The sequence below is a fragment of the Stegostoma tigrinum genome, chromosome 4 (genome assembly GCF_030684315.1).
Source record: "Stegostoma tigrinum isolate sSteTig4 chromosome 4, sSteTig4.hap1, whole genome shotgun sequence".
Taxonomy (NCBI): Eukaryota; Metazoa; Chordata; class Chondrichthyes; order Orectolobiformes; family Stegostomatidae; genus Stegostoma; species Stegostoma tigrinum.
In genome coordinates this window covers 40776468-40788919 of record NC_081357.1, presented here as the reverse complement: position 1 = coordinate 40788919, position 12452 = coordinate 40776468, and the positions used below count along the sequence as shown (strand labels likewise).

Sequence of the window (12452 nt, the reverse complement as noted above, 5' to 3'; positions counted from 1 at the left end):
GTCTATCATTTAAACCTGATCTTCTTCTCACAGAGACACAGTTAAGGGATAAATTAGAAAGAAAATAAGAGTTGTAATTTTCCAGTCTTAGAACAGTTTCAATGATAAGTATCAGGTCTTTATGCAATCCTTGAACAATGTGTTATAGACACATAGGATGTTATCCACCTCAAGCCCCACCCCCATCTCCTACCTACTAGCCTCATCCCACCCCCTTGACCTGTCCGTTCTCCCTGGACTGACCTGTCTCCTCCCTAACTCCCCACCTACATTCACCTTTACTGGCTCTGTCCCTGTCTCTTTGACGTGTCTGCCTCCTCTCCACCTATCTTGCCCTCTATCCATCTTTTATCTGTCTCCCCCTGTCTCCCTATTTATTTCCTTTCCCCTCCCCCATTTCTGAAGAAGGGTCTAGGCCTGAAACGTCAGCCTTCCGGCTCCTCTGATGCTGCTTGGCCTGCTGTGTTCATCCAGTTCTATACCGTGTTATCCAAGGTATATTTAGATTTTTAAAAAAATAAACAAGGATTCCTTTCTCAAATTCCATTCAACAATTTTTTAACTGGATATAAAATTAGAGAGAGTAAAACTCAAATACAACTTCTGAGTCCAGCAGTTTCCAAGCACACAGCCTTCTGTACAGGAAAAGCTCTGTGAAAACCAATTCAATCCAAATCTTCTCATTTCTTTTTCTACACTTTCAGTTGTTGGCTGGCCAGGACTGGCATCCCTTGATTGATCAATGAAATATCCAACTATCATTGAGCATAACACATGTGATGCCAAAATGTCTGTAATTGACAGGCAGTTACCTATCTAGGCCATTCCTGTACGCAAACATCAGTTGTTTGTTCCTTCCTTTCTAAAAAAAATCAAGCTGCTTTTCCAAGTTCAAGGTTCAGTTCTTAACTTCGGTTCACAGTTCCAAACCAAAAGTGAGAAAAATAAAGAAAAACAGTGATTGGTCTCAACAAGTGCTGTCCATGAAATAAATTAAAGAGAACAATAGCCTTGGCTCAAACTTTAATGTCTCCAATTTAGGCTTGATCATCAGTCATGCAATGTCAGTGACACAGGATGAGAAACGCAATCACAGTTTGTAACCAGAACTATTACATTTAAACAGAATGATACTGTATTGCCTCGGTATTCCACTGTTGTTGAGGATATTAAACCCACTTTAATGGATCAAATCATAGATATGTCCTCAGAATGCAAAAGAGTATTATTAATTTTGTGTAGCTTAATGGGTTAGCCAGTCAAATGCTTTGAACTCTGTACATATTGTTATTGGTAAAGGAAAATCCATTTAAAAGAAAGCCATCCTAGGAATCCGGTAGCAGTGCAGCTAAGAACTCTGTTTATCTTTTGGGACATTAGTGTGAATCTCCACATAAACATTTCAAAGACTAGATCCATTCTTCTAACTTTTGCCACAAACTCCATGCCCTAACTACCAATTGCTTCTCCTATTTTGGACTGAACATGATTGTTCTGAATCTTGACATTCTGTTGACCATGTGCTGTGCCTTGAACTCATAACTTCTCCATCATAAAGACTACCTACTTCCAACTCAATGGCACTGGCAGGCTCTGTCCCTGCCTCAGCCAATATACTGCTGAAACCATTATCTAAGAACCTCCAGGCACGTAACCTCCTTGTTCTTCCCCAGAAAATGATGAAAACTGCATAGCAAATTCATTCAAGACTAAGTGGATAGTTTTTTTATGATAAGGAAGTAGATGGCTATGAGGGGCAGAGAGGAAAGTGGTGCTGAGACTGCAATCAAACCAGCCCTGAACACTGAATGATACAGCAGGTTTGATGGGCCAAATGGACCACTCCTACACCTAAGATCCATGTTCAGGACTCAGTTATTTAAGGTGCTCTTATCTGGTTTTCCACTCTATAATATTAGTTGATTGTATGTGTTTCTCCTTTTCTCTTTCTCCTTTCTTTATAGTGGGAAGAAGGAGAGATGAGGCCAAAGCAGTAATATCACTGGTTTAGTAATCTAGAGGCCAAGAGTAATGCTTTAGAGGTCTGGGTTGAAATTCCACTGGGGCAACTGATGGAATTTAAATTCAATTCATAAGATCTGAAATTAAAAGGTAGACTCAATGATAATGACCACAGATCCATCATAAATTGTCATAGAAAATATCTGGTTCACTAATGTCCTTTAGGGAAGGACGACCATCCTTGTCTCATGTGGCTACATGTGACTTCAGATACATCAAAGTGTTTTGACTAATAACTGCCCTGTGAAATGGCTGGCAAATCATTCATTTCAAGGGCAGTTAGGAATGGGCAACAAATAGTGGCCTTCCCAGTAACACCCACTTCCCATGGAAGAATAATAAAACTGATAAATTTTAAGCAAAAATAAACTGGCTTGAGGATAAACATGCTAGTTTTATTTTGTATTCTTGTTAGCAATTACTGGTAGATTTTCATCTTCTTTGAAGTGGTCTTGTGCATTTGGTCAACTGAAGTGGTAAAATGGTCTCTTCCATAATTGTATTCTTCACTTTGAGGACTAATGATTGGGCACTTATTATCAACACAGACCAATCATTCCCTCAAATTTGTTCCTTCAACCAGTTAGATCACGGTTGACTGGAGATCCCAATCATTTTATCAGTCTTTGATCTCTATCTCTTAATACCTTTAGCTAATAAAAAATTGTTTATCTTCGTCTTGAAAGGTTAATTTAACACAGAACGACACGATTGGTGATTTGACTAGATTTCCAGTGCTATTTGAGTGAAAAGTATTTCCTCCCTTAGCTCTTAAATGGCCTAACTTGAATTTTAAGAGCACTCAGCCTCCCACCACCTTACTTTAGATTGCCCCAATAGAACAATTTGTTTTAACGTTTCAATCTTTATGCAATTTTTAAGAATCATTTTAAACACCTCAGTTGGATTACCCCTGAACTATCTAAGAGCAATAAAGTCATATTTATCCAATCTGAGATAACAAAGTGTGCAGCTGGATGAACACAGCAGGCCAAGTAGCATCTCAGGAGCACAAAAGCTGACGTTTCGGGCCTAGACCCTTCATCAGATGAAGGGTCTAGGCCCGAAACGTCAGCTTCTGTGCTCCTGAGATGCTGCTTGGCCTGCTGTGTTCATCCAGCTACACACTTTGTTATCTTGGATTCTCCAGCATCTGCAGTTCCCATTATCTCTTTATCCAATCTGACTTCAATTTAGCCTTTAAGCCCTGATGACATTCCAGCAAATCTACTTTGTATCAATTCCAAGGCCAAAATGTACATACAAATATATTTCCCAGGTAATTCCCTTGTTAATATTCCTGTATTTCTCTAAGTTTCCTGTCAGGTTCCCTGATAAACTTTCAGTAATTTCCCCACAGCTGACAATAAGTGAACAGGTTTTTATTCTGTAGTTCCTTCCATTTTCTTCATTAAATGGAGTGATTTTTATTATTTTCCAATTTAAACCAACAATCCCTGAGTCTAGAGAGCTTTGGAACATTATGACTAGCTTCATTTTTTCTGATTGTCTCTTTTCATGAAACTGCCTCACAAATAAAAAAGACTGCACAATCTGTCTGAAGAGTCTTGTTTACAAATGGATAGGTCGAATCCAGATGCAGATTTTTTTCCCTGTCAGTTTAGACTTTAAGCATGTATTCTATTCCTTACAATTGTCAAGTCCCATCTGCTGCCAGACACTCATAAGACTTACTAATGGTTCTGTCCTCACAGTTGTAAATTGAGGATACCATCCTTGCCGAGTTCATTCTTCCTCCTCTTTTGGAAAGAACCTGTCCTCTATGCATTACTTACTACAATGATTGGTATGTTAGTGCTGTAGGACATCGGCCCACAGCACTTTTAGCAATACCTGGCACAGATCACAGTATATCCAAAGCTTCCTTTATTACTGCCTACCTCAGGGTTGCTCATTAACTTTCTGGTAATACAACTGAATTCGGTATTTACTTTTTAAAATAATTACATTATATTTGTATGTGATTTATTACCTTAAAGCTTTACTGTTTTGTATTAGAAAAATCTTGAGTTTAATCTCCCTTTTGCCTAAGTTCCCTTTTTACCTATTAGAAAGCAACTTTCAGTGAACTGGTTTGAACCTAGCTTAGTGGCTAGGTGCATTGTATGAACTACAGGTAACAAGGTATAGAGCTGGACAAACACAGCATGCCAAGCAGCATCAGAGGAGCAGGAAGGCTGACGTTTCGGGCCTGGAAACGTCAGCTTTCCTGCTCCTCTGCTGCTTGGCCTGCTATGTTCATCCAGCTCTACACCTTGTTATCTCAGATTCTCTGGCATCTGCAGTTCCTACTATCTCTGAAGTATTGTATGAACTGTTGTAACACCCCATATAGTTCAAAAAGTGTTTGCTTTGATCATCAGCTGTGCTAGAAAAGGGGAACATCATTTGAAGTGGTTGCTCATGTAACTTGCATTAGAAACTTCTAGTGTGGAAGTGAAGCAAGGACGAGACGGGGTTCAGCTTCAACCTCCCACATTCCTCAATGAAAGTTCATGACAATACTCACTACCTTAACTGTGTTCCAGAGTAGCAGTTTATGTAAGGTATTAGCAAGCCACGAGATGCAACTCTGAATGGGTCCTTGTTTTGAAGCAAGTCGAGGATAAAATGGAGGGAAAGTAAAGACACTTCCAATTGCAAATTAACAAAATGTAGGAACATGAGAAAAGGAGCATCAGCATGATCATGGCTGATCATCCAACTCAGTACCCTGTTACTGCTTTCTCCAATATCCATTAATCCCTTCCACTCCAAATACTATATCCCTTTGAAAATATTGAATGTTTTGGCCTCAACTGCTTTCTGTGGCAGAATTCCAAAAGTTCACCATTCTCTTGGCAAAAAAATTTCTCCTCAGCTCAACCTTAAATAGCCTACCCCATATCTTTAGACTGGTTTTGAACTCATTGGGAGCATCATTCCTGTGTTCATCATGTCTAGTCTTGTTAGAATTTTATAGGTTTCTATGAGATACCCACCATCCAATTCTTCGAAACTCCAGTGAATACAGAGGTAACCAATCCATTCTCTCTTTATACATCAGTCCTGCCATTCCAGGATTCAGTCTGGTATGCCTTTGTTGCACTCCCTCCATAACCAGAACATCCTTTCTTAGATAAAGACACCAAAATTGCACACAATACTCCAGGTGTGGTCTCACCAAGGCCCTATAAAATTGCAGCAAGGCCTCCCTACTCTCATTCTTGGACCCTCTTGTTACAAAGGTCATGCTGTATGCCCCTGCACCTGTATGCTTATTTTCAGCGATTGGTTTACGTTGAAAACCAAGTCTCAGTGCAACTCCCCTTTTCTCATTCTTCTTTGGTAATCTCTCAAGGTGAGGATGACTTGCTTTGTGTGGGTTCTGCAGTGGCTAACAATCCAACCCTGGAGCCACAGTATCTGTCACAGCTGGGCAAGTGGAGTTTGATAAGGCAGCTAGGGTGGAATGCTATGGATTCTGCGTGCTCTTTCTGCTGCTTACACTTGGCCTCCACGTTATCTATTTTTTGACATTCAAAGTCATTGGCGACTTCACAGATGTTTCTTTTCTTCTGTGCATTCTAGGGAAAGTGATTCCGATATGTTGATGGTGATGTTGCATATATTTAAGGAGACTTTGAGGGCTCATTGTAGCATTTCCTCCTAGTAATGGTTACCATTGCAAAGCTCAGAGTAGAACACTTTATTAAAGGACCCTTGTGTTGCACATACAGACAATGCAGTCCATCCATCAAAACTGGTCATGGGGACCAATGTCTCAGTACTGGGAACAGCGGCCTGGGAGACAATGCCTATCCTGCCGGTGAGTTTGTAGGAATTTCCAAAGGCTGTGCTGGTGATAACTCTCCAGGGATTTGAGGCGTCTGCTGTACAAGGTCCATGTTTCTGATGTACAAAACAGGATGGGGATCCAGCTACTCTGTAGCCATTCAGCTTGGTACTCGGCTGGAGGTCTTGGACTTCGAACACTGTGACTGAAGGGTGCACTAGCGATTTCATCGTCATTGTCTGCTCACACTGAGAGGTCCCGAGGTATGGGAAATGATCCTTGTTCTCGAGGAGCTTACCATGGATTTTGGTGGTTGTGTGGCGGTGTTGTGAGGCAGGAGCAGGCTGGTACAGAACCTTTGTTTTCCAGATGTTTAGTCTGAGGACCATTCTCTCATAAGCCTCAGTGAATGCATTGATAATGAGTGTGTACATGTTCACCTTGTTGATAGAAGTTGCGGTGTCTTGGTTCTGGCCTGGACGTTTCAAAGATTGGACAATTCCTGCTTGTCCCATGAGTTAGCTCCATTCTGGTGGGGGGTTTCTGGAGAAGAGTGATACAGCCCTGCTTGACTCCAGTTTGCACTCATTGAGTTTGTGGTAGTTCTATTGATGAGGATCATGACTTGCATGTCATCATGAAGCAGGGTCCCTGGCATTCTGAGGCAGCAATGCTAACCACTGAGCCACCATGCCACTCAATTTCACAATCCCCTATGGTTGATAAAGACAAAGACCTTTGTGAAATTGAAGAAGGCCTTGTACAGAGGTTGGTACTGTTCCCTGGGCTTTTCTTGGATTTGTTGTGCACTGAAAACCATATCTATTTGCCTCTTGTTGGGCAGAAGCCAAATTGGGGACGAATTTTTCGGCCACTGGGAGAAGGTGGTTAAGGATTCTTGTGATGACCTTTCCAGCGACAAACAGTAGGGATATCCTTTCTAATTTCCATAATCAACCTGTATCCTTTCTTGAAGTTGGTCATAATTATGATGTCATAGATGTCCAACATTCTGTCCTCCTTCTAGACAACGGTGACAAATTTATGAATTTGTGTGAAGAATGCCTCTCTGCTTCTCTATTGTATTTTAGTACTTCAGCAGAGATTCCATCTGCACCAAAGACTTTGTTGATTTTCAGCTGTCAGATTTGTTTTTCTTGACTTCAGAACGGGTAGTGTACTGAGATAGTAATGGGTAGTAATGTTGTAGAATGGTGTCGTGAGCACTTGCATTGAAGGCTGCACCTTGGTTGAGAAAGTCATCAAAGGGCTCCCTTCAGTGGCCATTGACTATGTCTTGGCCTACAACGAGCACTTCCCTGTTTTTGCTCTCAGTAGAGTAGGTTCCTGAGTACTCGAAACCACAGATGGCTTTGAATGCGATAAAGAAGACACGCACATTGTGGTTATTACAAGTTGCTAATTCTCCTGCACTCTTTCTACCCACCATCTATTTTTTAGGTCACGAGTTCTTTGTTGCACCTCAGCCTTCAGTTGCCTGTAGGTTTGTTTCCACCCACTCAAGTTTTGGTGGAGCTGCCAGTTTAGGCACACCTTGTGTTTGTTGTCCAGGAGATCCTCATTCTTCTGGTTTTTCTTGTTGAAGCAGTCCTAGTGTTTCCTGGTTGAGAGACTGAACATCTCCACAGAGGTGTTGACTGCGGTAGCTTTTAGGACCAGGTGCTGAGGGCACTCTGTTGTTCTGGCATCTGGTTGTCGCCAGGTTGTCTCTGAGGCAGGACCTGAGTAGGTCTTTCCTCTCAGGGTCTTCCAAGTCCAGTAACATTGAATCTCTTTTGTCAGAGCTTTTTTTGCCTCTGCCAGTTGGGAGCTACATATATGGAGATGGTGGAGTGGGTCAGTCGGCGGTGGGTCCAGCAGTTGTCAGCTCTGGTCATGACGCGGGTAATGAAAGCTCAAAAAACATATAGTCTATTAGTTGCCAATGCTTGGAGCAGTGGAGTTGCCATTAGATATGTGCTTATCTCTCTGGTGGAACACGTTGTTTGTTATGACAAAGTTATTTTTGTGCAATTTGTCAGGAGGCAGACTGCAATGGAGTTTGTTTTCTCTATGCCTAACACACCTTTTCACAGGTTTGCATCCCTCCCAACTGTGCCAGTGAAATTGCTGAGGAGATAAACTTGGCTCCTGGACAGAGATTGGCTGGTGTAGAATTCAGCTTCTATCTCATCTGTTGTGTCTTTGGTCAGGGCATGGGCCTGCCGAACTGTGATATACTGCTTCTGGTCCACGTAGGGCCCGGGTGGGCTGGGGAATCGTGAGACACTCACTTACCCCATTGGAATTCATTGCAATGTCTGACCAATGCATTTCTTATGCCAACCCTGATGGTGTTCTTCTGATTTGTCTGTATAGAAGAAGGTGTGACCACCACCCAGTTCTTTAAGCTGGCCTTCTCCTGCCAGTTGTCTCACTCAGGGTGGCAATGTCAATGTTACCTGCTCTGCCATTCAATACAATCATGGCTAATTTCATCTTGTCCTCAGCTTCACTTTCCTGCCAGCTCCCCATGACTCTTCAACCCATTACAAATTGAAAATCGCTCTGTCTTCTCCTTAAATTTACTCAGTTCCTAGCATCCACCGGACTCTGGGCTAGTAAGTTCCAGATTCGCAACCTTTTGAAAGAAGTAATTTCTCCTCATATTTGTTTTAATTCAGTTCCCTAAAACTTTGATCTCTCATTCTAGATTGTACCACAAGAGGAAATATCTTCTCTACATCTACTTTGTCAATGCCCTTTAATATTTTACATAACTCAATTGAATCTCCTTTCATTATTTTAAACTCTAGGAAGTATAGGCTTTAATTGCTGTTCCGAAGACAAAGCCTTCATCTCTGGAATCAATATCGTGAATCTTCTCTGAACAGCCTCCAATGCAAATTCTCCGCTACGTAAATAAGGGGACTAAAACCAGATGTGGTCTCACTGTTGCCTACTAGCCCACTAGACACTGCCTGCTGCTCAGAAAATGACCCATTTGTTCCTACTCTTTGCTTGCTGTCTACCAGACTCCTCTATTGTTTAAAATAAACATGGACTCGAAACATAAACTATGTTTTCCCTCTGCAGATGCTGCTCAACCTGCTGTGGTTCTCCAGTGCTATAGCCTATCTACACTCATTCTTCCTCTCCTATGCAGCAGAGCCAACCATGGTGCAATGAATTTGGCTGTTGGTACCTTCCTCTGAGAGGACATTTCCCTAACATTATCTAAAGAGTAATGGCCACCCATGACTCCGGCACTACTTGCCTAGTCCTTTTGCTTTCCTGGGTGGTCATCCATCCCCTCCCTGCCTGTGGAGTCTTAGCCTGCAGATTGACAAACTCTCTATTCACAATATTCTCAGAAGCCTCCACACAGTGTCTTCAGTGTTGTTCCAGAAAGACACTTTTGCTCCAGGAGCTGCTGCACATTTCTTGCAAATGTTTTGGTGACAGGAACTGGAAATGTGCCCAATTTGCCACATAGACTAGCAGAACCATCCCATGGCCTTGAGTTCTCCTTCCATGATTAACACCTTAAATTGATAATGCTAGATCGCTCTTAAAATCAAATAATATTAATTTCTCTGGGGACCTTCTTCTCTGGACCTCTGCACTGTTGTCCTTACAAACTATAAAGCCAATATAAAGACCTTACAAACTATAAACTATGAAAATGGTACACCCACCTGACCTTACTCACCCCGTTAGCTGCTGCGTCTTGGCCCCATCACTTTTTGACAGTCATCCTCGACTACTTCACTGTGATGCTGACCATGGGACACTCTTCCCACACTGCTTCAACATGCAGCTGTGCAAGAGTCTCTTCCCAGACTGCTTTACTGCAGTGCTCACTGTAGGACACTCTTCCCACGCTGCTTCAATATGATGTTGCCACAGGACACTTTCTAGAGTGTTTCACAGCAATGCTGACTGTGGGAACACCTTTTCCAGACTGCTTTTCTGCAATGCTAACCTCAGGATTCTCTTCCCTCTCTTCAATGAAGCAAATCTGTGGAGGGAGCTGAATTAATCAGTCCTAATTTCTCAAGGGAAGAAGAGAAACATTTCTGTTGAAATGCTGTTCAATTGTTAATCTAACTGTGCTCTACATTTTCAGACTTCGAGAATTTGGTGGAGGAAGTACATATGACAAAGAATCCGTAGCAATCATTAAACTGAATAATACAACAGTTTTGTATCTAAAAGAGGTGACAAAATTCCTTGGCCTTGTTTGCTTTCTTAGAGAAGAAAGTTTTGAGCGGAAAGGTAATTTTTGTTTATTCTTGCAGAATAAAATTGCTCACAATCATAAACATATCAATTTCATACAGTGTTGTGAAAACTACAGTATCTAACTCCATATACATGTCCTTGAAATAGACATCTTTTTATTTTTCTGGACCACTGTCCTCTTAATAAAGATATTGCTATGTAACATTACCTTCAATTTTCTTTCTGTCCTAAATGGGAAAAAAACCCTGGCTTTGTTAAGTATTTTTTTCGAATTGCATGTTCAAAATGATCAATTTGCCATTTGTGGAATTATTAATATGAACCCAAATCCTATGATTTCTTGACACGAGTATGAGCATGAGAATTTTTAGGCTACCATTCCAAAAACAATCTTTAAGCAATATTCTGCTTTTGTTCATTTTTCCCATTTTAGAGAATTCTGCAACGGTAAAACAACAACCCAGCTAACAACTGGCACAATCAGTGAAAAAGTATTATAATGTTAAGGTAATTTTTTAAAAGAATATGGAATTAGCAAGTGCCTACCAACATCTTTGCAGGCACCTGGAGATGACTAATAAATAAAGATCACAGCGTCAGAACTAAAAGAAAAACTTTAAGTGCCTAAGTTCCAGAGTTCAGTAAAATTTATTGGTCATCAGTATAATTCTTAGCACGCTTGGGCTGATAATCAATTTAAGATTGTCAGTCAGGTTGACAGTGTGATATACTTGTGCATACAAAGCTACATATATTAATACACCAGGCCCTGTTCTTGGCAGACAGAGCAAAGCCTTGAACAGAGTCAACCTGTCTGGCTTAAATTTAAACAATGCTTAACAGATGTTAGTCATCATCTAACTGATGCATTCTCCATGCCAATGCCTTTTCAAATTAGAGTCCACTTAGCAAACAGACAGTACACTTTACTCAGACACTATAAAGTTGTTGTTTCCTTTGACATTGGTATTCTTGTGAATTGTCTGAATGAGTGAAAGATGCCACATTTAAACGTGTTTTTTCAGCTATACCGAGGCACTGAGCTCCTTTGAGGCATGGTTTACCGTGGTCCGGTACTGTACTTGTGCTTTCTAGCTCTGCTTTCTTACTTCAAGTTAAATGTTTATGCCAGTGTTACTGATGCTGAACTAAAGACTCCAGATTCTCATTTAAAACCAAAAAGTGTTACACATTCACATTTTATATCATTTTAAGTGCAATTTTTTTTATCTTTGCTATATCCAAGTTCACGTTTTTATTTCTTGTTTTACACTATAGGTTTGATAGACTACAATTTTCATTGTTTCCGCAAAGCAATTCATGAGATTTTTGAAGTTCGTACAACTATGCTAAGGTGCCATAAACAGTACAGAGGACTGCAACGAAGCAAACTGGGAACTCCCAATGGCATCCTTGGACTTCAGTCGTAATGGCTGCCATGCTCACAGTGTTTCTGTCAGCATATTCAGTAATGCTAAGTAGATATACTGTGAAAATAATGCACTGATAGCATGAAGATAATGCTCAGGATACTAATGCCGATAAAGAAATAGCTCTTAAGCAAGCACTTTGTAAAATGTATATTTTTCTTAAGCAGATGCTGAAAATCAGTATTATCATATATAACTTCTATGTATTACAAATCCCTTTGTAGCAGTTTGTAGCAGTTCAGTTCAAAATAAATTAAATCTACTTTAATATGCTACAAATTTCTATTTTCATAGCGAGTTTTGAGAAGATTTGTAGCTCAGGTTGAGTTCCTGGATGTGAGTTTGCTCGCTGAGCTGGAAGGTTAGTTTTCAAATGTTTCGTCACCATTCTAGGTAACATCATCAGTGAGCCTCCGATGAAGCCTATTTTCTATTTTCATACATCATGGGATTTTAACAGTGTCACAGAATGTTAAGTTTCTGATTTTTCTCTGTTACTGTCCTAAATTGGTTATCTGGGGTGATTTTTAAAAAAATTTCAGATGTTGCATTCAGTTGGTTTAAATAAGGTGTGCATTGTGTAATAATGGCTCTTTCAGTCACTGAGTTTACAGGGGGTGGAAGAATGCACTTCAGGAGTTTTACAGAAAATGAGCAAGGCAAAGCTTCTGGAATTACCAAACAAACTGGAGTTGGGGTTGCCATTCAGACGAATGAAGGGGTATCTCATAGAGACTTAGAAAATTCTGGACAGGACAAGGTAAACGCTGGGAGGATACCCCCAATGGTGGGTGTGTCCAGAACCGGGGGTCACAGTATGAGGATTCGAGGTAGACGATTTAGGATGAGATGTGGAGACGTTTCTTCACCCAAAGAGTAGTGACCCTGTGGAACACATTACCACAGGAAGTAGTTGATGCCAAAACACTGAACGTATTCAAGAGATGACTAGATATAGC

The 12452-nt window shown here is 40.8% G+C and overlaps 1 protein-coding gene across 3 annotated transcripts in view; it reads left to right on the top strand.

The window, feature by feature from the left end:
- LOC125452212 (ras-related GTP-binding protein D-like) overlaps positions 1-11761 on the top strand; it is a 31152-nt gene extending 19391 nt beyond the window's left edge. For 2 of the 3 annotated variants that reach the window (XM_048530352.2, XM_048530351.2), the window contains exons 6-7: positions 9948-10096; positions 11342-11761. In XM_048530352.2, the coding sequence (XP_048386309.1) occupies positions 9948-10096; positions 11342-11493 (301 nt within the window). In that variant the 3' untranslated portion in view covers positions 11494-11761. Of the gene's footprint in view, positions 1-9947; positions 10097-10496; positions 10571-11341 lie in introns of all 3 variants that reach the window. The other variant, XM_059645286.1, reaches the window with a different exon arrangement.
- Positions 11762-12452: the final 691 nt, after the last annotated feature.